Source organism: Cnephaeus nilssonii (genome assembly GCF_951640355.1).
Source record: "Cnephaeus nilssonii genome assembly, chromosome: 18".
Taxonomy (NCBI): domain Eukaryota; kingdom Metazoa; phylum Chordata; class Mammalia; order Chiroptera; family Vespertilionidae; genus Cnephaeus; species Cnephaeus nilssonii.
In genome coordinates this window covers 18,194,180-18,218,856 of record NC_137089.1, presented here as the reverse complement: position 1 = coordinate 18,218,856, position 24,677 = coordinate 18,194,180, and the positions used below count along the sequence as shown (strand labels likewise).

At 42.6% G+C, this 24,677-nt stretch overlaps 1 protein-coding gene across 2 annotated transcripts in view; it reads left to right on the top strand.

Moving 5' to 3' along the window:
• Nucleotides 1–19,968: 19,968 nt before the first annotated feature.
• RSPO2 (R-spondin 2) overlaps nt 19,969–24,677 on the top strand; it is a 153,310-nt gene continuing 148,601 nt past the window's right edge. Inside the window, exons 1-2 of one of the 2 annotated variants that reach the window (XM_079796600.1) lie at nt 19,969–20,385; nt 20,867–21,043. In XM_079796600.1, coding sequence (XP_079652726.1) covers nt 20,950–21,043 — 94 coding nt within the window. In that variant the 5' untranslated portion in view covers nt 19,969–20,385; nt 20,867–20,949. Of the gene's footprint in view, nt 20,386–20,778; nt 21,044–24,677 lie in introns of both variants that reach the window. The other variant, XM_079796599.1, reaches the window with a different exon arrangement.

The window sequence follows — 24,677 nt, the reverse complement described above, 5'->3', positions numbered from 1 at the left end:
CCTGCTTTTCAAAAATCACCATGTATATTTCCTTCTCAAAAGCTCAATTGCCACAGTCCAAAGTAAAGAATGTCTCATATGTTGAAAATATAGTGACAATGTTATTCTGACAATGACTGTTAGTGAAGTCTGAAGGAACGACTGGCACATTTTCGGGGGGGATTAGTGAGCATGTCATGGATGATTGCCAGTTTGTGAACCATTAGTCAGGAAACACTTGTGTTAGGGTAACTCTAAGACCTTCGGTTGTGCAACAACCATAATTGTTGCTGTGAAAGCACTTGAATGTTTTTCAGTGACTTCATAAGCAAATAGATCCAATCTCTTTCCACTTTAATCTATACCACATTCTGCAACCACAAAAAGCTTTCTTAAACTGTTACTTAAATACGTTCTTCCTCTTACTTCAAAACTTCCAGTAGATCCTTAATATGCTCCATGTCAAATCCAAAGCCTTCCTAACCAACATCTCCACAACTTGAACTCACTCCACCAATTTAGTCTTCTCCAATGCTCCCAGGCATAGTCTCCACCTTCATCTGTTCTCTGCATATGTGAGGCTAATCATTCAAATCTGCATTCTACTTCTGGTGATGCTGTTTATGCCACTAGGGTAAACCCTTTCTGTCTTCTTTTACATATCTAACTTTTGCCATCTAGCTCTTGTTTCACTTTCTCCATGAAACCCTTTCCAAGAATTTTTTCCCTCTTCCAACTCTCATTATTTCAGAAACAAATGGTCGTCTACCAATCTCCCTTTCTTTCTTCTTTATAGAATCCCAGATCCTTTGGAGCATGAAATGATAATATTCTGGCCAGTGAGACAAATAAATTTCTGGGAAAATTGCTTTCCCAATATTGACCTGGAGCCATCTTTTCCTCCTAAGGTACTTTTTTCATCCCCCCCCCCCCCCCCAGCCTTATTTATTTATTTATTTATTTATTTTTTATTGAGGTATTATATGTGTACATATCTTACCATTACCCCCCCCCACCCCACACCCACACATGCCCTCACCCCCCAGAGTTTTGCGTCCATTGTTTATGCTTATATGCATGCATACAAGTCCTTCGTTTGATTTCTTATCTACCCCCCCTCTCCCTAACTTTCCCCCTGTAATTTGAAAGTCTGTTTGTTGCTTTAATGTCTCTGTAACTATCTTTTTGTTCATCAGTTTATAATGTTCTTTATTATCCATAAATGAGTGAGATCATGTGGTATTTTTCTTTCATTGACTGGCTTATTTCACTTAGTATAATATTCTCCAATTCCATCCAGGTTGCTGCAAATGATGAGAATTCCTTCTTTTTTATGGCAGCATAGTATTCCATTGTGTAGATGTACCACAGTTTTCTGATCCAGTCATCTGCTGACGGGCACCTAGGCTGTTTCCAAACCCCCCCAGCCTTATTGAGATATAATTGACATATAACATTTTTCAGGTTTAAGGTGTACAATATGATGAAAAAATATATATTATAGATATATCAACCTTCCACCCCTGGCAACCACCAGTCCACAACTCTCTTTCTATGAGTTCAACTTTTTTAGATTCCAAATATAAGTGAGATCATACAGTATTTGTCTTTCTTTGTCGGGCTTATTTCACTTAGCATAATGCTCTCAATATTCATCCATGTTGCTACAAATGACAGAATTTCCTTCTTTCTCATGGCTGAATAATATCCAGTGTGTGTGTGTGTGTGTGTGTGTGTGTGTGTGTGTGTGTGTGTGTATGTGCACATTTTCTTTATCCATTCGTCTGTTGTTAACACTAGCTGTTTTCATGTCTTGACTTGTGAATAATGCTGCAATGTACATGGGAGCACAGATAGCTCTTATAGACAGTGATTAATAAAAGTGGATAATTCTCTGCTGTTTTGTTTTACTTTATAACCCTTTTGTCTTTAATTTTTTTTATTAAAGTGTAGTTGGCATACAGTAGTATATTAGTTTCAACATTGTGATTCAACATTTTTATACTTTACAATGTGATCACCACACTAAGTCTAATATTCATCTGTCACCAAGTCATAACAAAATTAGTGACTATATTCCCTGTGCAGTACATTACATCTCTGTGGCTTGTTTATTTTATAACTGGAAGTTTGTACCTCTTATTTTCCTTTACCCTTTTCACCCATTCTCTTATAGCCTTCCCTCCAGTAACCATCAGTTTGTTCTCTCTTTCTGAGTCTGTTTTTGTTTTTTAATTGTTTGAGAAACCTCCATACTGTTTTCCATAATGGCAGCAACAATTTACATTCCCATCAATAGTGCCCAAAGGTTCCCTTTCCTCCAGTCTCACCAGCACTTGTTATCTCTTGTGTTTTCTTTTCTCTTCTTCCCTTCTCTTCCCCTCCCCTCCCCTCCCCTCCCCTCCCTTCCCCTCCCCTCCCCTCCTCTCCCCTCCCCTCCTCTCCTCTCCCCTCCCCTCCTCTCCTCTCCCCTCCCCTCCTCTCCTCTCCTCTCCCCTCCCCTCCCCTCCTCTCCTCTCCTCTCCTCTCCTCTCCTCTCCTCTCCTCTCCTCTCCTCTCCTCTCCTCTCCTCTCCTCTCCTCTCCTCTCCTCTCCTCTTTCTTTCTTCCTTTTTCTTGTCCTCACCCAAGGATATGTTTTTTATTGATCTTAGAAAGGGAGAGAGAGAAACATCAAGTGGTTGCCTCCCATACACAACCTAACCAGGGATCAAACCCACAACCAAGGTATGTGCCCTGAGGGGAAATCTAACCTGAACTCTTTTGGTGTATGGGATAACACTCAAATCAACTTGGCCAGGGCTCTTGTCTTTTTAATAATAGCTATTTTAATGGGTGTGAGATGACATCTCATTGTGGTTTTGATTTGCGTTTCCCTGATGATTTGTGATGTTGAGCACTTTTCCTTGTAACTGTAGGCCATTTGTAACTGTAAGCCATTTGTATGTCTTCTATTCAGGTCATTTGCCCAAGTTTTCATCAAAGTATTATTATATTTATTTTGCTATTGAGTTGCATCATTTTAAAAAATATATTTGGGATATTAACCCCTTAGAATAGATGAATGGTTTACAATATTTTTTCCCATTCCATAAGTTGCCTTTTTAATTTGCTTATTGTTTCATTTGCTGTGCAGAAAACTTTTTAGTTTGATGTAGTCCCACTTTTTCATTTTTTATTTTTTGCTTTTGTTGCTTCTGCTTTTAATGTCATATCAAAAAGAATTGTAACCAAGACAACATATAGTAGCTTTTCCCCATGTTTTTTTTTTTTTCTAGGAGTCTTATGCTTTCACATATTCCATTTAAAATTTTAATTTTTGTGAGTGGTGTAAGATAGTGGTCCGATGTTATTCTTGTACATGTGAATATCCAGTTTTTCCAACACCATTTATTAAAGAGACTATTCTTTCCTCCTTGAGTATTCTTAGCTGCCTCGTCAAATATTAGTTGGGCATGTCCTCTGCCCATTTCTTTTTATCTGAATGTTTATTTTTTGTTACTGAGTTGTATAAGTTCCTTATATGTTTTGGATATCAACCCCATTAGCTGATATATCTTTTGAAAATATCTTCTCCCATTATTAGGTTGTCTTTTTGTTTTGTTAATGGTGTCCCTCACTGTGAAGAAGCTTCTTAGTTTGATGAAGCCCCATTTGTTAAATTTCTAACTCAATGATTCTATTTATTCCTTATTTTTCATTTTATTATATTTTGGGTATGTAACTTCTCCTGTTTAATTTCATTTTGTAGAACTTACCAAGGATTTTTTGTGGCCTACTATATGGTCAGGTTTTGTCCATGTCCCATTGCTGTTGGAAAAGACTACACTTTTGGCTTGGGTGGTCTGGAGTTTGATATGTAGCACTTGAGTTCATTTTATTGATTATATTATTCAATGATGAGGACACAAATCCAGAGCTTAACTAATTTTGTGTTAAACTCAGAATAATCTGTGTATACTATTACATAAATAGCTTGTTGTATTGAAGAGAATTTGAAATTTAGCTAATTTGGGAGATTAACCCTGTAATGCCAACTTTGAAAAATTCATTGATTAATTAATTGATAAATAAAAGTTTATTATTTTAAGCTGAAAGTTGTTAAGAGATGTTGCCTAAAATTTAAGATTATTGAAATATGAGAATTTGAGATTCTCTTTCTCTACACACACACACACACACACACACACACACACACACACAATTTCTTAGACAAAAGAGTTGTATAAATTCTAGAAAGGATTTGCTTAATAGTGCTATGTGCCTGCCTGATCATGCATTTGAAGTTCTTTAAAATAAAATATACTAATCTGAAATGAAATTTTAAGTGCTTAGGGAAATTAATTAAGTCCATAAATTAAATGGCTTCAGTGGAATTGAGTCCAGTCTACATTAGTTGGCCAAACATTAATTGAAGATTCTCCTGAAAATTATTGTTCTTGTTTTACATAAAATTTACTAGATTTATAGTTAAAATAATCTCTTAGGTGGATTTAAAACCTTAAGGAAAATGTGGGTTTTAAATTGGGCACTTCATTATATTGAATATTTAAACCTTCTGTAATTCTAAATAGTCTTTTCTGGGCACAAAAACCTTCCTTGAACAGCAGAAAATTCCCATTGATGTAAACTGATATTTTAATCAAAATTCCAAAAAGGGTTTGGGGGTGGGTTATGACTCTCTAAGCAAGGAAACAGAAGAAATCCCAGTGAAAGACTTCAGGTGAAAATGGTAGCATGAGCACAGGTATCATAGAATCCTTCCATCCTCAACTGAAATGAACAAAAGAATACAAAAATAGAGAAGCTGTATGTAAAATTTGAAAGAAGATTATCCATATCTTACATACTTGCATAAATTTTTGCTAGATTCATTGCAAATTGGACCAAATTTACAGAAGGTATCAAGGGTCTACAACTGTCACTTTTTAAAAAGTAAATGGACAAATAACCTGAAAAATATCATCAACATCCTCTAATTTTGAGGGGCTAGGGCTGGATGCAAAGGATGGGGGCTCTGGAATGGGTCAGGGGAATATTTCAATTAGAGTCTCCTTCACCATCACAGATCAAGAGTTTGGAAACAGAATGTCCAAAGGCAACTGTGGGCACACTAGGCAGAAAGCTGATTCTTCCCTCCCTGTGTGACCAGACAAGGGCTCATGATGTGGCTGTATTTATTACAAATAGTTCAAATCAATGGTGATATACTGAGGGAGGAGTGATGTAGGGACTGGTTCAGAGTCATACGAAAAGGGCCAGGCTCTACTCTCATCCTGATTTGTTTATACCTGCTGAGCCTTTTTACACTACAAATTGAGTCCTAAGATTTATTCCCCTACTTCCTTCTGTGGTTCATTAGGGATGTCAACTTTATTTCATTGGAGTTCTAGACTATGGACTTATGGAATTGGGGAGTGAATGGGAGGGAACCTGGTCTATGCCAGACCCTTTTCAACCTTCCTGTTGACTGTAGAATCTGTGGTATTCAATGTAGACCTAAGAACCTGAGAAGGTGATGTATGATTGGCTTTTTTACATGTATAATTTGATAGAGTAAATGCATTGTAAAATGGATGTCGAATTCATCCATCCTCAGTTTTAGTGATGCCGGTTTACGCATGCAATGAGTTACAAGAGAATAATCATTTATTATCTTATGATTGTACTTGTTACCAGGCAAAGCAATTCATAGGCATTTTACCTTGTCTTTGACATGACCATGGCTGAAATCATATTGTTTTGTTAAGAAAAATTGGTCAAATACGACTGTATTTGAAGTTGTTAGTTGTTCTCTGTCATTTTTTACTTTTTTTGGCTTAAAGAACAGGTGGCAGCTAAGGGATTTGTAAATGTAAAGTCTTAACTAGTTGAGCAAGGATTTACTCAGTGTCTGCTTTAAAGTAACAGTGTGGTTTGGTGGAAGAGCAATGGCCTATGGCCAGACAGACTTGCATTTACCCGCTGGCTTTGCCGCTGACTGATGTGTGATTTTGCATAGATGATTCCATCTTCCCAAGTCTGTTTCCTCATCTGGAAAGGTGGTAACACTGCCTACTAATTGTAAAAATTAAATTATTAAATTAGACAGCAAAAATCCTTGAACACAGTGCTTAAAACATAAAACATGCTCAATAAGCACCAACTGTCCCTTAAATATAGCTTATAATTTATTCTAGAATCTAGATGATGTGATAGTTTCTGTCCTACTCTTCGGGTATTGATTTTCAACTATATAATGAGACCCTCAAACTTGGCTTTAAATTATACAGAGAGAGAATAATTCCCAGACATCTGAACACCCTTTTAGTCTAATGCCATTCCTCGGTCTTGGTGTATTTAAATACCTATTTATATTTCAAGGTTTAAGGCCGGATGACACACTTTTTAAAAAGAGAAACTGAATTTCATTCCTTTACTTTCTAGTGCCTAAAAGTCATGCCAGGCACTTTGCTTTGTTCTACCTATATATGAGAGATGAATGTTAAGGTGAGGGAGTGAGCGGTATAAAGGATAAAGGAAAAATCAGGATGATGAAAGTGAGAGCAACCAGAAACACTGTTTCTCTATGACTTAGGTTATGTTTGCCCATTCATGTATGACACATGTCTGAGAAGATGGCCTGTGTAACTAACTCACTTCTTGACGGGCACAATTTGGTAGAGTCATGGAGTTTAGTGACTCTGAAGCAGCCTGCAAACATCCAGGTCCTGCAGCACATGCACTAATTAGCATAGGTGTTATGAAGGGTGGGAGGAGCTGGGCATGAGAGAGTAGGGGGAAGACTGAGCAGCACCGCAGTTTTGAGAACTGGTTTAAAAACAACCCAATGACAGCTTGTCTCTTTACATTCAACAAATTCCTACACCCATATTAACTTAGTTTTTATGTTAGACTCCCTGGGTTGTTTGTAAGCTCCTTGACGGCAGGTACCATGTCTTATTTCTCTGTACACCCGCCCGCTAGCGTAGACACTCCATCAGTATTTGATGGATGAATGAATAAATAAATGAAATCACAAAGTTAAGTAGTCTAAGGTTACTGAGCTGAAGGTGTCCAACAATCCTAAAAAGTTAAGACTGTAGCTTCAGTAAATATTTTTAGAGGCTAACTTTGTCCATGTACATGTCCAGAGAAATGTCACTCACTATCACAAAGTCAAGGCCTACAGTCTTAATCTGGTAAACAGTGTGTATATGTGTGTATGTGCTTAACATTTTTAAGTTAGCTACACATGAAAATGGGGATATGTCCTAAAAATTTAGATTTATAGACTTTTCTTGATTAGATCTTGACTGATACACCACTTTCCTTGAAAAAAGGAAAGATTTGGCTTTAGTAGATCAAATGCTTATGGGGGAAATTTTGCCCAGAACGAAGTAGTGACTGGCCTCTCTGGATGGGACATGTAATCTGTAGTTCACCACCGTCTCCTCCTACGCTTGTAACTCCTTTATGTTACTTGCTTGATCCCAAAGACCTGGTTGAGTTTGTGACCTCTGCACCATGTGATGGTCTGGTTAAAAAAGGGGGAGGGGGCGCGCACATAGGAAGAAGGGGATGATACCTCCTCCTCTTCTAAAAATCCCCTGAGAAACTGATTGGAATCTGATTGGAGCAGTTAGGGTCGGAGGAAACGCATACCTGCAAAGTGGCTGCATTTAGGGCAAAGCTGGTACAACTGTCTGTGCACAGAGAGATGGAGGAAAAGCCATGGAAGATTCCAAATTCCATTTCATTAGGCTGCATAACCGCCCTCTGTGGTCAAGAAAGACCAGCCTTTCGGCAGTCAGGGCCTTGCAATTAACTTGGTCTCTGAAAGGGGGAAGAGCAGGATGGAGGTGGGCTGAGATTGCACTCCGTCCAAACTACCTCATACAGCTCTCTGGTTCTTAGAAGTCAGCCAATTCAATTTACTTACATTTGGCTTCCACTTTCAAAAATGCATACACTGGATGACACAATCTGTTATATTAGATTTACTATTTTACAGTGATGCAGCAAAGAGCAGGCCAAGTACCTTAGATACATGAGATTTATGGCCAGTGATTAATCTTGTAACAATAATAAATTGCCACTAAAAAGGGGGAAAAGAACGGATTCTTTCCCAAACAGGAAAGGAAATCTAACCCACTCATTTGATGGATGAGTATTTCTTTAAAAAAACCAAATAAACAGAAAACATTTGAAATCTAAAAAAAAAAAAAAAAAAAAAATCTCTTTCTGAACACCCACAGTCAACATCTTCCCAAACCAAGCTGGTGGATACAGTCGAATGTGCCCTCTCACCTTAAGAATATTAGCAAATTGCGATGGGTGCTTCCAGGAGAAATAGGATCTTCTTGCGCCAGGACTTCCCAGCAGGGACGCTGCTCCGACAGCTGGCAGGCTCCCACTGACACACGCAAACAGGTCCAGTTTGAAAGATGAGGATTCAGGATGCAGTGCACAGCATATTTTTCTTATTATTTTTTATGTGTATCTAGACTTTTTTTGGGGAAAAAAAAAACTAGAAAAATGTCCCTGAAATTGAAACTCAAATGACTTATAAAAGCCATCCCTTAATTTTCTCCTCTAGCTCCTACTTTCTCCCCTCCCCCCTCCCCGCCCCCCCCCCCCCCCCCCCCCGTGATTTGAAAAGAAAGGTTGAAAATGAAATTTTCTTTTTTAGATATAGGGGAAAGTAATTTTAATTTTTTTTGAGGAGAGCTGTGTAGCAGGTTGGCTAAAGCTATACCTACTCACATATATACTGGATTGTTAGTAGTACTCTTGTCTATTATCACCTTATACAGTGAAAATCCCACCTTTTCTGAAGTGGTGTTACCTTAGTCCATTGTTGTTGTTTTTTGGGTGGGGGTAGGGTGGGGAAGCTTTATATAAAAATTCAGGCGAGTCTTGCTTCACTGGTTTTTCATGAAAGCAAACATTTCCTTTGTAGCTTGGGATTAAAAAATGCAACTATTGGAGTTGTTTTCCTTTTCCTTCCTCTAAAACCAAGAAACATATTTTTCTTTCTGCACTGAGACTATTACTGAACTATCAGATGACCAGTTAGGTCCTGAAACCAAGATATTTATAGTCTGTAAATATTTTTATGGTGGTAGTGGTGAGGAAAGGGGTGGTCTTCCCTATACACACAGACAGCCTTATAATTTTTTTTTTTTAACATTTAAAAGTAAAGTCTATTTTTCCTGTAATGAGAGCAAAGCAATCTAAGTCTCTGCTGGGAGAATTTATGGAGATTCTCTTTTATTGCACTCTTGGGCATTGTGAATCTGTGAGTTATATGAGTAATAACGAGTATGGGTCGATTTTTGGTGGTTCTTTTTCAGGTCCTACATAGGTATTGAGAAATAAAAAAGAAAAAATTATAAATGTAGATAAAATTATATTTCACACATTGTATTTTTTTTTCCTTCCTGAATCAGTTTTATCTCAGAGCATATAACCCTGGAAACAAAGTAACTCAGGAGTTTACTTTAAAAAATAATTGATGTTTGCCCGGCCAATGTGGCTCAGTGGTTGAGCATCGACCTATGAACCAGGAGGCTATGGTTCAATTCCCAGTCATGGCACATGCCTAGGTTGCAGGCTCAATCCCCAGTAGAGGGCGTGCAGGAGGTAGCCAATTGCTGATTCTCTCTCACTGATGTTTCAATTTCTCTCTCCCCCTCCCGTCTTCTCTGAAATCAACAAATATATATTAAAAAAATAACTGATGTTCGTGTGTCAAAGGCAATTTAATGATGCAAAAGTCAGCTCTGCTTTGGTAACAAATGATCCCTCCATCCCAATGACTTGGAATAACAAAGGTGCCTAAGGGTCAGCAGTGGCTCCACTTCATGTGTCCTCTTTTTCCAGGATCCGGTATAAAGGAGCAGCTCTTATTAGAATCATGCCATTTTTGCATTCAAAGAAAAAGAGCTAGAGACACTAGCTATGGTTCTCAAAGCTTCTGCTTAGATGTTATGGGTCAAAAATGCTATTGACCAAAGTAAATCGCACGGCCATAGCTGATGTCAATGGGGCAGGGAAGTGTGTTTGTTCCACAGAAGTCACTGTAGGCTCCATGGCAATGAGTAAGATGAATAATTACCGTAAAGGAAAGGGGAAGGGAATAATTGAAAACCACATGCAATCTACCATGATGATCAAGAACTTTCCATAAGCCCATCACCACTCTGTCTAGGGTGTTTCCAGTCTCCTTCCATCCATTGAAACCAGGACTCCCCCTGCCATCCAGAACACATACAGAGTGCCTTCCTTATGGTGTTTGATGTGCACTCACAATATTAAAAAATAAATTTTATTATTTGCACAAGCAGAGGAACGTTGGGAGGGTCAAAAGTCTAAAAGAGCTCTATCTACTGAGCTGGTTTGGCTCAGTGAAGAGAGCATCGGCCTGCGGACTGAATGGTCCTGGGTTCAATTCTAGTCAAGGGCACATGCCCAGGTTGCGGGTTCGATACCCAGTAGGGGGCGTGCAGGAGGCAGCCAATCAATGGTTCTCTCTCATCATTGATTTTTCGATATGTCTCTCTCCCTTCTTCTCTGAAATCAGTAAACATATATTTAAAGAAAGTCTAAGAGAAAAACATTATAATTTAACCCACAACTGGAGACACATAAAAGTGTTGCTCAATAGTCCTAATTTCTTCTACCTGCTCTTATTCTTCACTTTTCTCTTCCAATTTCTCTCCTTCACCCTTTCCCAAAATATATAATCTTTATTTCCTTATAATCTCTCACTTTTTCTTCATTTCTCTTATTTCCTATTTTCTTTTCATTTCATTAACTGATTCCTTCAATTAATTAATATTGCTTCCTGAATATATCTAGGATACCAAGGTAAACCATATATGGTCTCTACCTCAATTTTTGAAATGAGAAAGCCTACCCAGGTACTTGATAACTCTGAAATCCTATGATTACTTGCTCCTCAAGGTATGCAGATTTGTAGGTGAGATAAAGAGATACAAAGTTAGCCACACTAGGAGGTTAAATGTTTTAAGTTCCAGGAAAGGGTAATTGATAAACGGAAATTCAGTAGAAGGAGATTATTTTTAGGATAGGTTGGTAATAGGTCAGTCTTCTATCGGAATTTTATAACCATTTCCTCTTAAACTTTCTATTCCCCTTCTTTTACTGATCCTTTCTCCCGCTTTCAGATAGTTTATTCTTGTTGACCAGTCCACTACTCTGACTACAGTTCTTGTATACCAGGACTCTCTTGTTTGCAGAAATGCAGTTCAAACTGGTTTAAGCAGAAAAAGTAAATGTACTGCCTCATAAAATGGAAAAGGGTCAGGCTCAGAATCTAGGTACTTAAAGGATGCCATTAAGAATCTGTATCTCAAGTGATCAAACAAAGAACTTGTATGCATATATGCATAACCATGGACACAGACAGTGAGGTAGTGAAGGCCTGGGGCACAGGGTGGAGGAGGGCTGGATGGGGTCAATGTAGAAAAAAAGGGGATATATATGTAAGAATTTCAACAATAAATATATATATATTTTAAAAGAATCTATTTCTCATCCTGGCTGGTTTGGGTTCAGTGGTTAGAGCGTTGGCTCCTGGGCAGAAGGGTCTTGGGTTCTTGGGGTCTTGGGTTCTTGGGGTTTTGGGTTGATTCCAGTCAAGGGCAGGTATTTCAGTTGCAGGCTCTACCCCCAGCTCCAGGTTAGGGGGTCAAGGGGTCAGTGGCTCTCTCACATCAATGTTTCTCTCTCTGTGTCTCTCCCCCTCCCTTCCACTTTCCCTAGGAAATCAATGGAGAAAATATCCTCAGGTGAGCCCTAGCCAGTTTGGCTCAGTGGATAAGAGCATCAGCTTAAAGGGTCCCAGGTTCGATTCGGATCAAGGGCATGTATCTCAGTGGCAGGCTCAATCCCCACCCTGGTGGGGGGCACGTTTGGGAGGCAACCCATCGATGTATCTCTCTCACATCAATGTCTCCCTCTCCCTCTCCCTCTCCCTCTCCCTCTCCCTCTCCCTCTCCCTCTCCCTCTCCCTCTCCCTCTCCCTCTCCCTCTCCCTCTCCCTCTCCCTCTCCCTCTCCCTCTCCCTCTCCCTCTCCCTCTCCCTCTCCCTCTCCCTCTCCCTCTCCCTCTCTCTAAAAACCAATGGAAAAATATCCTCGGGTGAGGATTAACAAAAAAATAAAATAAAAAAGATTAAAAAAATATCCTCAGGTGAGGATTAACAACAGCAACAAAGAGTCTATTTCTCTTCCTTGGCTTTGCTTTCCTTGACGTTGGTTTTAGTCACAGGCAGGCTCTCTCCTCAGGGCACTAAGATAGCTACCACCCTGCTAGTTTACCTGTTTAGTGACCTCAGCAATTTCAGTTCTCTCAGGAGTTCCAGCAAAAGTTCTACTTTTATTAGTCTCTCTTGGGAAACAGTCCATTGCTGAATCAATTACAGTAACTGGGGGAATGGAATGCTTCCATTGGCCAGGCTGCGGTCACCTTACCACTCCTGGAGTCTGGAGGAAGGTGAGACTTCCTTGTAAATGGACATACTGCATGTGGAAATAAAATTGCTGTTTGAGAGGAAGGGAGAATGGAAAATAGACATGCAGAAACAACAGATACCTGCTACGTAGGAAGGGCTTAAGAATGGATTTCAATGGAAATGATGCAGTTATTGATTTTATCCATTTTATAGGCATGTATGGATGCAGAGAGTCCTTTCTTTTATCCCCAAAATTTTATTGTTCTTAGCCTTTTTCCCCCTATTTCCACTCACTATCAATTCTACCCCCTAAAGATATTGTCAAGCTTGGTTTTTTATTCCTTTAAACACATTAAAGTATAGTTGTTTTGTAGTTTGCCTGGTTATACCAAGGGTCTGTTGTCTATTGCTTCTTGTCCACAGTGACTGTTTTGTGTATATATGTCTAGTTATCTTTAATTTTGTGCTGCTTATTCTATTTGAAAAATTATTCACAGAACTAATGTGACTTCTGGATAAAGGTACTTTATTCCAGACATTTTTTTAAAAATATATATTTTTTTATTGATTCTAGAGAGGAAGGGAGAGATAAATATCAATGATGAGAGAGAATCATTGATCGGGTGCCTCCTGCATGCCCCATTCTGGGGCTTGAGCCTGCAACCCAGGAATATGCCCTGACCGGGAATTGAACTGTGACCTCCTGGTTCAGAGGTCAACACTCAACCACTGATCCCAGGCAGGTTTTAAGTTTGCTTCTGCCAGCACCTGTGGGCACTATTGGCACAGGTAGAGGATCAGCTTTTTCCAACTCAATGCCTGAGGTTCTCTAGACCCCCGAGGTGATATAAGTCTGGGATGCAAGGTGTGGTGAGGGCGGCTTTACTACTGAGCCACCCTGACTCTAAAGCTACTATTTAACCTTCCCTGAAAAAAAAAATGAAAATTCACATTTTTTATGTTGGTCAAACAGCCTCAGAATAAAGTGGCTTTTGTGCTCACTTATCCTGAGTTCTCGTTTGGCCTGTTATTCTTTACTATCTTACTAGCTGCTTGTGGCTATTGGAAAAAATGTTATTATAATCAGCATTTTTAGTGGTTCCCAGCAGGAGAGTTGGTTCAAATGATCTAGCTCGCCATTCCTAGGAACTGGAAGCCTTCTCTCTGAAAACCCTGGTCTGTGCTCCATCATTCCTGGTCCCTGGTTTCTGTTGTCCCCCTCCCAGTTTCCTGCCCCATTCTTTCATTGTCCTCTGCTTGTGGATAGTGTTTGCCGGAATGGGATAAGCAAACCTGTATTTCTTACCTTTTTTAAAAATATTTTTATTGATTTCAGAGAGAGGAAGGGAGAAGATAGAGATAGAAACATCAATGATGAGAGAAAATCATTGATCAGCTGCCCACTGCACGCCTCCTACTGGGGACTGAGCCCACAACCCAGGCATGTGCCCTTGACTGGAATAGAACCTGGGACCCTTCAGTCTGCAGGCCGATGCTCTATCCTTTGAGCCACACCAGCTAGGGCAAACCTATATTTCTTTTTTTTTTTTTTAACCTATATTTCTTGATGTGACATTATGGATCAACTTCTCATGATCTTTGATGCACACCTTTCTTTCTCTCTCTTGAGATAGATGGTGTGGGTGCTTCTGATTTCCCCAAAATATTATCATCTTGGTCCATTTGGACTCTGGTATATTTCCAATCTTAACTTTCCCATTTTGACTCATTTCTACCATCTGAAAGCATCATAAAAATTACAGTGTGACACAGGCGAAGGGTACCAAATATACAAGCAATGCTGCATATTTAGAACTGTATTACATAATTGTCACTGATATTTATAACTTACTTTTCCCCTAGAACTGAAATAGATGGGCAGCCTACTAAAGTCTTATTTTATTTGTATAACAGAAAAAGTTTGACTTATGGATATGTAACTTGAGTCACCACACTGGAGAGTCACAGCCCCTTAACTAATCCCAGACTTGAGCCAGTTCACATCCCCAGAGCTTCCTGAAGAGGAGGTCAGGTCTCTTTAGCAAGGACCCTCACCGGGAATTTCTTCTGGCCTTCCCCAACAGGACCTGGGGCCATTTACGCAGATGACTGTGTTGGCGGGGGTGGGGGGAGGCGGGGGGGGGGGGGGGGGCGCGGTTAGGAAAAATAACCAGACTTTGGAAAACCACTATTAATTTCTTGACATTCAAAATGTCAAAAGAAGGGGCTTATGAAGACTAGGTAATTAGTGGACTTTTGGCTTGGGTCCATTTCCCTGTGGGGTTAGTGGGTCACCAACTTCACACCATGATTATGTCCTCAGTTCTGAAAAGAATAGAGTAGTCACACTCAGCAACTAGAAGAAGAACCCTCTGGCTGATTCTCTGACCTGTGTTTATATTTTTGTATCTTTATGAATGTAATGTATGTATTATTATTTTTTGAATTTTGTATATTGTTCCAAAGTTAAAGTGGCTTATAAAGATGCATATACTATTGCAAATTAGAATACATTAAAAATAGGTGGGTAAAACATAGCAAAAGGAAAATAAGAATAGAAGCATAAAATGCAGCAAGAAATGAGACTAGTAAAAAGCCTATCTGTCTTGTACATTTGCCACAAATTTGCTTTTGTGCAATAATGCAATTCATTATAACCATAAGTTAAAGACAAACCAATGGCGTAGTAGAAGCATATCTATTTTGGATACTAGTACTGAAAAAAGTGCTGGGAAGGTATTTCCTGCTCTTAGGTATTCCCCATTCCATTGTTCTTCTCAATTAGCATTGCAATGAAAAGAGATATTCTCTTCGCATTAATGAAAACGGAGTCTGATTCTTAAAATGGCTGAGAATCTTTATGTATCTCTTGTTATTAACTGGGTGTAGTAACACTTCCTCCCACAAAAAAGAATGGAAATGACACATGTTACTGTAGTTCAAAAGAGTTTAGAACACACAAGATTAAAGAAAGGAAGTAATTTTAAAACTTGAGGTCAAATCTTGAGATTTCTCTTATGAGCTGGTCAGAGTGGGACTTCCTTTGAGGAGAGCCTCCTGGACCTCTTCCATGTGGACGGAGAGCAGATGAGAAATGGGCCTTATCACATCACTCTACAGACCAGTTCTCGAGTGTCAGAGCACAGTATTAACATTTGGAGGAGTCAAATATTTACACATTTTTCAAATGTTAAATAAGTGATTATGGTGTGGTTTTTAGAAACAACAAATTGGCCTGGATAAAGACTGGTCAGTGACCTTGTTGAAGATCTTTCCTGTTAATGAATTTAATTATTTCATACAAAATATGACAAATGAATATAGGCTATTACATGAAAACAACAAAATGGACATTCAGCTTATATTTAACAGAAAAAAAATTATACTATCAATATGATACAATGGCAAAAAATGACATAATTTATTCCAAAGTAATTAATGAATAAATTCTAGACCAGAAGAGTGAGTACAATATCAACAAATTTCAACAATGAATAAGAATGTGGGAAACTTTAAATCAGAGAATATGAATATCTGATAACATAAAAGATAAGAGAATTCTAAATCAATTAGCTAATGAAAATGAGAGTCAGAGCCAAAGTCAACCAAATCTGTGAACAAAAATGTTTAGGAAAGATTCAGAAAATGTTAAATCCATTCTAATGTAGCCATGTCGTACAGCCATAAAATCACTAATATCTTATAGTTTTTAACATTAAAAAAAGTATGTGGTAATTGCCAAATGAAAATTTAAGAAGACTGGCATGGGGAAGAGCTTTTATAAGTATTACACAAACATAGAAGCTACACAAGATAAGGATGACAAATTTAACTACATAAAAGTATTTTATAATTTTCAACATAGTAATATACATCGAAAGCAGAGTTAAGAGACAAGTGAGATAAACTTAGAAAAATATATGAAATTTCAATCTCAAAAGATAATATACATCTACTAGTGGTCCAGTGCACGAATTCGTGCACCTTGAAAGTAACTGTGGGCTGTGAGGCTGTGGTGGGCACAGGGGTGAGTCTTGACCCATCCTCCACGCCCCCACCCAGCCCCTCCCACCACGGCCTGGTTCCCTGTCTGTAGGTCCCCTGTCTGCCAGCAGCCCCACTACCGCTGCTTGCCTGCCACTCCCATGTGCTGACACTTGCCAGCAGCGGGTGTGAGCGGCCGGTGCCTTCAGCAGGTGCAAGTGGTGGCTGCTGATCGCCCTTCAGGAGCAGGGGGAGGTGGAGAAGTCTTCAGGGGCGATTGGGGCTGGCAGCCACCGCTTGCACCCGCTGATGGCGCTGAGTGATCAGGGCTGGCACTGGGCGCTGGCAGCGGGTGCGAGTGCCTGGTGGGTCCACAGTGCGGGAGCAAAGAATTTTCAGTAACCACCAGACGCTCGCCCCGAATACAGTGACCGGTGTCCTCCCTTGGTCTGGTGCCTCTGCTCACCTGCTCCATCAACCCACTGGCTGTCGCCCACCATTTTCCGAATTCTGCTGCCTGCTGCCGCCGCCCGCCATGTTCCACGTGCGCCCCCCCTGGTGGTCAGCGCATGTCATAGCGACTGGTTGTTTGGTTGTTCCATTGTTTGGTCTATTTGCATATTAGGTTATATATATATATAAATATATGTGTATTCTACAAAACAAAAATTAATGACAACATATAAAAAGAGGTCACTAATACCGTGGAGAGTTTATGGAAAAGGAAATATAACTTGCTTAAGTATATTAAAGTCACATAATTTATTTAGAAAAAAAGAAATAAAAATTAAAACAACTGAGATACCATTTTTTGCCTAGGAGTATAAAAGACCAAAACATGTTGGTTGGTTTGTAGGGAGACAGACACTTTCATACATAGTAATTTGATAGAACCTCTGTGGAAGGCAATTTTAAGAATACATACACATGTACACACACACACATATACACACACACACACATCATTTGATCCAACTTTTCTACTTTTAGGAGTTTATAGTGAAAAGATAAAATGACTCATGAAAAGGTTAATTGAAGCCTTGCTTACAACAGAAAAAGAATGAATACCATCTAACTATCCATAGAGAGAGCTGGCTAAATACAACTGGGCAATGAAATAATATGTGGAACAGGAAAGTCCTTTATGAACTGATACTGAATGAACTCAGATGCATAAAAAATTGAGGTGCATATTAGTGAATACAGTATTCTAGTTGATGTTTGTAGGACAATGAGATCACCTAAGTAAGGACTCATTTCCCAGAATGTATCCCTGTTGTTAAGCAACACATGACTGTGTGTATACACACACACATACACACACACACACACGTTTTCCTGATAAACACAACATATCTCTGGAAGAATACCCAAAACCTGGAAGGTAATCATGGATAATTGGTTGTTTCTGAGGAGAACTGGCTGGCTGGGACAGAACCTTTTCCCCGTATGTCCTTGATGAGAGATGGAATTTTAGCTGTATGAATGAATTACAAGTCTAAAGAGTAAAGTACACAAGTTGCCTCACTTCTATAACATCATCCTCCATCCCTGCCCTCAGTTAACCATCTCTGTCACCCATGATGTCTACCTCATCTGTATGCTTCTCTGTAAACAGACACCAGGTACATGTCCATTTACAAAGCCAGTTTAATGACACCGCCATCGAAACTCAGTTTGAAGAAAAAGTCCATTGAGCCTCCAAGATGGAGAAACTATGAACTCTTAGCCTCAACAACACATTCAGGGTTTAGAAATGAAAGAATACAGAATTAAAGTTAATAATTTAGGACCCACTTGAGTTGTTTTTTTAGAAGTGAGATCTTTCCTGGAGTCTTGAAATCAGGAAAAATATTCAGTGAATGGCAAAAAAAAAAAAAAAAAAAATCTGCATTATCAACAGACTAGGCCCAAAGAGATTAAGTACTTCAAGAACTAAGTGTGACAGATATTTGAGGATCAGTGGTGTCCTTTATAAAGCAGAGACAGACCAGGAGAAAGCACAAGAAGAAAGGAATTAGGCATCTTCTTTTCTCCCAGAGCCCATTCTTATCTTATTAAGAGCATTAACCAATCTCCAACAGAAGCGGTGCTGTTAAAATTCTCCTTTCTGAAATGGATCTGGGAGTTCACTAAATGGAAAAGTATCTCTGGTTTTAAAAAATGCCAACAGTGAAACCCCAAATGGTTAAAATTATGGAAGTAATCTTTGAAGACAGAAGGTTGAAAGCGGGCTGTAAATTTAAGGAGGACAGTAGCTGACTTATTTTCCTACATTGAAAGCCCATCAGTGATGAGGTTTGCCCTCACACTGGTTAGACTCCACATCAAACTTCTTGGTGGAAATAGAAAGTTGATTGTAAGCCAGAACATAATAGAGATGGAAGAGTTCTTGGTCTAATTTCCTAAAATGCTCGCCAAGCAGCTGAGAGCCAGAGAAATGCCCCCAAGTGACCCTGCTGGTTAATGGGAGAGCTAGATCTACTTGGTCTTGTGCTTAGTTTTGCTTTGAAAGAGTTGAAAAGACACTGATAACCACTGTTCTCGAATGGGTATTAAAGCTGTCTATGAGGACAGAGGGCTTACCTGGAGAAGACTGTATTCTCCCATGGGTTTAACTGCTTTAGAAGTGCATTTGGTGTGTGCATGTGCATGTGCGTGAGCGCAGGGGGAAGTGGTATTTCTGATGGAGGGCTATTCACTGCAATATCACGTCATCATGTTTGTGTCACCCACTCCCTAGGCTGAACTGTTTCCAATCGCTTCCAAATTCTGTGATAAAAATCAAACACTCTGGGAGCCGAGAAACAGACCCTCTGTTTCTGCGATGTGTTTGTCAACTCTGTGCCCTATGGGCCAGTCTCAGGGGCCAACTTCCCTTATCTAGGAAATGGAACTAGTGATCGCAACTCAGATTTGTGCAACTCAGACGTGCAGAAAGGGAATTCTGAGCACCTAACTATGGCTATGTAATAGCGATGTTGGTAAAAGTGGTTATAGGTAGGCAATAACGCAGTAGTTGATGAACATGACTATGCTAATACAGTGTTCTTATTACGATATGATTGTCTCAAGTCTCCAATGTCTGAACATCTGAAACTGAAGGCATGGAAAGGAAAATTAAAATGGCACAAAACGCTCCCACAATCCAAAACGTCAATTAAGAAGTGGCCCAGGTGTGGCATCTTTGGGAATGCGGCTCAAGTGTTTTCTCCTCTCGTCAGAAGCGGCAGCATGGAAGCCATCAGCCGCTCAGATCCTCCTGCAGGGAGGTTGGCGCTGAGGTTGGAACCGACCGCAGAGTGCCCGGGAGGAAGCCGGCCTAGCACGGTCCAGGGGCGCCCCCACCCCTGCTACCCACTCCAGGAAAGCCCGGAGGGGGCTCGCCTGGGGTTAGGCTAGCTGGAGGCTGTCAGCGCTCTTTAGGACCTCAGGGAAACCCGGGCGTTTCTGGCTTTAGGACCCAGGAACGCCTCGGCAGCTCTGACTTCGAAGCCGTGGACCACAGCACCACCTACTTATAGAAGCATCCTGAGCCACAGCCGGCCGCATCTCCGTCGGAAAGTGCGCTCGCCACATCCCTTCGGCCTCCCGTGAGCGCTTCGTCTCCCTCAGCTCGGAAAGGGAGAAAGAAACCTTAGCCGTGAAGTAGCTGCGGAGAGCGCTCGGGAAGCCGCCCAGTTGGACAGGGACCCAGGGAGGGAGAGCGGGCGCGCCCCTCGTCCGAGGATCGCACTCACCGGCGGGGACGCAGCACCCGCCGCGCTCCTGCCGAGCGCCGCCAGGCCAGGAGGACCCTCCGCGTCCTTTGAACCCGCGGCGGCGGCGGCCGCCGGAATCCCGAGCTGCCAGGCGCTCCCGGCGGGTCCCGGCTAACTTTCCCCCGGCCCACGTGCTAGCGGGGCGGCTGGCTCCCGAGCCCGGGATGGGGCGCCGCGCCTAGGCACCCGCACCGCCCGAGACGTAAGTGCCCACGGCAGGCGACCCCCCGGGACCACGGCGCCTGGGTGTCCCGCCTTGGGACCCAAGGGCCGAAAAGCGCTCCTGTAGCCCCGCGCCCTCGGTGCCTTCGGGGCTCCATCCTTGCCCCAGAGAGCCGCACACGCCCTTTCCCCCCGGGTCGGAGCCTCCAGCGCCGCGGAGGTTGCTCATTTACTGATTGTAATCACCTCCCGCTCCCGGTCAGCGGCAGCTGTGCGCTCGGGGTTAAGCTGCTCCGCGGCCAGTGCCTGGCAGCGAGTCCGCTCCCCGCTCCCTCCCCTTCTTAAGTTGGGACGCGCGCAGAGGCGGCTGCCTCCCTGGGGCTCTCCACCCCCCCACCCCCCACCCAGCCCGTTTCTCCTCCTGGTCTCACAGGGTCAAGGCGGGGAGATGCTGGCCGCGCGGCACTGACCGGCGCGGTCCTCGGGCTCCTGGCCACTCTCCCTCCGCGTCTTCCCAGCAGCGGGCAGCGCCGGCTCCTCTCCTCTGATGAGCCCTCCAGTTCCCCGACTCTGAGAGGCGTCTCTCCCCCGCCCGACCGCCCAGATGCAGTTTCGCCTCTTCTCCTTTGCCCTCATCATCCTGAACTGCATGGATTACAGCCACTGCCAAGGCAACCGGTGGAGGCGCAGCAAGCGAGGTGGGTGCTCTCCCCCGAGGTGCGCGGCGCGGGAGGGCGGGTCGCGGCGCTCCCTCCTTCCCGCGTTCCCTGGGCGCCAGGGAGCAGGAGGGTGCCCCCCACTGCAGGGCACACCACCGCTCCCCACTCTCCGGGCGCGGAGCCCCGCACGACGCGGTTTTCCCGTCCTCGGAAGGTGTGGCCGGCCGGAGCGGCTCGTGCGGGGAGCCGGGTGATCCCGGCTGGCGTTGGGTGCGCGGGGCTCCCTGGTGTGGTCCTGCCCAGGTTCGCCGCCGCGCGTCTCCTCCGACTTCTTCTCTCCTTCGGTCTCATTTCTTATTTGGCACCCAGTTTTCCTTGTTCTTCTCTGTCTCCTTTCCCTTTGGGTCCGTTTGACCGTCTCCCCTGCAGCTCTACCTTCCCCCCGCGCACGTGCGCCCCGAATCGTGACCCCAGATCGCTCTGGACCCAGCCTACCGGCGCGTGTGCGCGCGTGTGAGAGAGGGCGCGGGAGCGCGTCTCGGAGGGGTCCCAAGCCGAGGCGGAGGACCTGCATTTCCAGGAAAAGGGCCACATTGATGTCTCTTTCTGGAACCTCAGGCTACGTGAGATGCTTCACGGAACTTTCTGCTTTGAGCAGGAGCTGGGGAGCAGGTTTTCTGGGGAGCGCTCGCCAGTCCAGTGATGGTGTGGGGACAGGCCGGGCTTTGCGCCACCCCCCCCCCCCCCCATTTACTTCTCTCCACAAAGCAGCTATTTCTGAGAGAGGCTTCTGGTCTCCATGAAATTCACTTGCGGCTTTTCAACCGCTCCCTCCCTCTCCATCACTGGTGTGAGCTGCGGAAAAGGCGAGTGGAAGCCTCCAGAAAGGTTTCAGAGAGCCAGCTCTCCTGCAGAGTTAGAGCGCCAGGTTCTGTCTCTGAGCCCCGCTGTGGCTGTAGCGAATCCAACTGCACTTAGAGGGAGAGCTGCTAAACACAATCAGGTCTTCTGCGGGATTTAAACACCCCCCCCCCCCAACCCTCCTACACCTTGCATTACCCGCTCCTGGGAGGTGCGCAGCCGCCCTCCAGAGCCATCTAGCCATTTGAACTTTGGCGCGGTTAGCATTTGCCTTGAGGGTAACAGATCTGGATGCCTCTGGGCTATAAACGTCTCGCTCGACCTGTGATGTGATTTGTTTATAACTCGTTTTATGGAATCTGCAGTCCTGCAGTCCAGGTTTTGGAGAGAGCTTTTCGCACCCTAATTTTTCACAGTTTTGTAGGAAGTCGTTAAGCTGTTCGCACCTCCCCGCGGGGCTGGAGGCCGGCCCCGCCGAGGGCAGAGCCGGCGATGGCCCGCGGTGTGCAGCCTCCCCGGCCCGCGCTCCCACAGACGCTGCAAACCGGTGGTTTATATCTCTCTTGCTCTTTCTCTCTCATTTCTGACGTTTGCAAATGCTTATTTTTAGGAACTTTTCTGTATAAAAATACTAGGGAGAAATGCCTCCCAGAGGCCATGAGAGTTTGATATGGATAGCAAGTCTTGGAAAAGTCCCTTTCTGTCTCCCGCTTCCCCACCCCTCCCACCGGCTCCTTTCTCCACCCCCCACCCCAGGGTTTTCTTTCGAGGTATTATTTGGTCGAGTTGGCAATTTTTGATTACACTGTGGTCAACAGTGTTTGGAGAGGCTTCCCCCTCGTCCCCCCTCTTATAAGCAGAAGTTGCGGTCTCCTGGGTCGAAAAAGTCAAGTGCTTAGAGTTTGAGAAATATAGAAATATCAAAAGGCCTTTGCCAAGTGCTTGTGTGTTAGCGGACTTGCGAATTCAGGGATGTCTTTCTGACCCGCACAGTCTGTCCGGTGGTGGCTGAGCCGGGAGGCATCCGGCGTACGGTTTCTGTAGAGTTTAACGTGGAGCATGACATTACAGCACTCCTGCGGCCAGAAGCGATACTGCAGGCTTCTCCCCCGTGCCATCTCCAAGTCCTGCTATGCCTTCTTAGGTACCGGAGGCAAAGCCTATTTATTTCAAAGCTGCTTTAGCAAAATCTCATACCCTCCACACCCCCCAAGTGCTGACATTGAGCAGCCCAGTCCTGAAGTGTGCAGGGGTAACGTTTGCCAAACCAACTTTTCGATTTTTCGTGAAATTCAAATGCTTTCAAGTACATGCACATTGGGAGGGTTGTACAGAAAAATAAAATTCTATCAAAGTGTATTTCCCCCCTTCCCCCCCCACCTCTTTTTTTCTTAACAGATGTCCCTTCCCAAATCCCAAGTTTCTGGCTAAAATAACTGCGGTCCTTAAAAGTGACCACACTATCTGTGCCAACAAAGGGGGCACTGTGTTTTTAATTAAAAGTGGAACTACTTAAAGGGCTGGCTAGACAGTGTAGGGTGATAGTAGCTATTCTGCTTTGCAAGGAAGCTTAAGGATTGCATTGTGAGGGTATTGAAATGAATAGAGATCTAACTCAGGTTGTGTGAATTGTTCCTCTTCACAAACTTAAGCTGGTTTTAATTGATCTCATGTCCCCTGATTGATCCTACACCAATTGTTGCTCATACCAAACAATTGGCTTTCCCGAAGGAGATGGATTTAAATGAGTTCCTTGGTGAGTGCTTGACTACCGGCCAAATCATGTCCGCAGTGACAGCTGACATGCTAGAGCCTATTGTGGTACCAACATTTCCCCTTTCCCCTTTGTGTTTGAATATTGGCAGTTAAATATTACTTTCCAGGAAGAAAAGTGATTAGTACCTTAAAAAAAGAAGGTGTTGTGGTTCAGAAGATCCGTTCTGTTCTTGGCTTTGTGCTGCCATACACGCAGCAGTGATACCAGGATTGGTTAGGCTAATGCCTGGGATCTGATACTGGTTTTTTTTTTTTTTCTCTTCATATTCCATCTGCAAATAATCAGACCTTCACTGTGGAGCATTCTCAGAACTTCTTTGGCACTATGTTTAGTCTGCTCTATGATCTCAGATGCACTATAATATCATTTTCTTAATGAAATAAAATTCTTGGCAGAGATCAGATAATTTAGTCAGTTAAAATCAATTGCATCCAGTGTGGAAGAGAGAGCAAATATATCATTTAACTCTATGTTTTATTTCAAAATATAGCCAGAGGATTTAGAGAATAGAATGCCGGCCTCCCCTCCTTCTGGGCAAACCTTTTTCTGGGGGAGACCATCATAAGCAACCCCGGTTAATCTTTCTTCCCCTTTAGTTAGAAACATTTCTAAAATAAAAATTCATTTGATAAACACTAAGAGGGCCTGGCAGCATTAATTTTTTAAAATGAATCAGGCACAAACACAATACTGAGAATATCTTGAGGGGAGACACGTGTCAACGTTTTGAAAAGCTGATTGACAACTCCTGTGCAGTCTGTATGTTAACAGTCATAACTCATTGGGCCCCCCTTCCCCACCTCCCGTTCAAATGCATAGTCATTATTAGCTACTGTTAACCCCTACTGCCTGCATCTCTCTTTGGACCTCTCGTGATTTATTTGTATGGAAAACTGGCTTATTTGATTCATTTTATTTTTTGTAGTGGTTGTAAGCCACATTTCAGGCTGAATTACTGAGAGGTGGATAGACACATCATTACTTTATTATAGGCCCCTGGGATTTCTCGAGCCTGGTACATAGTGACTTATATTT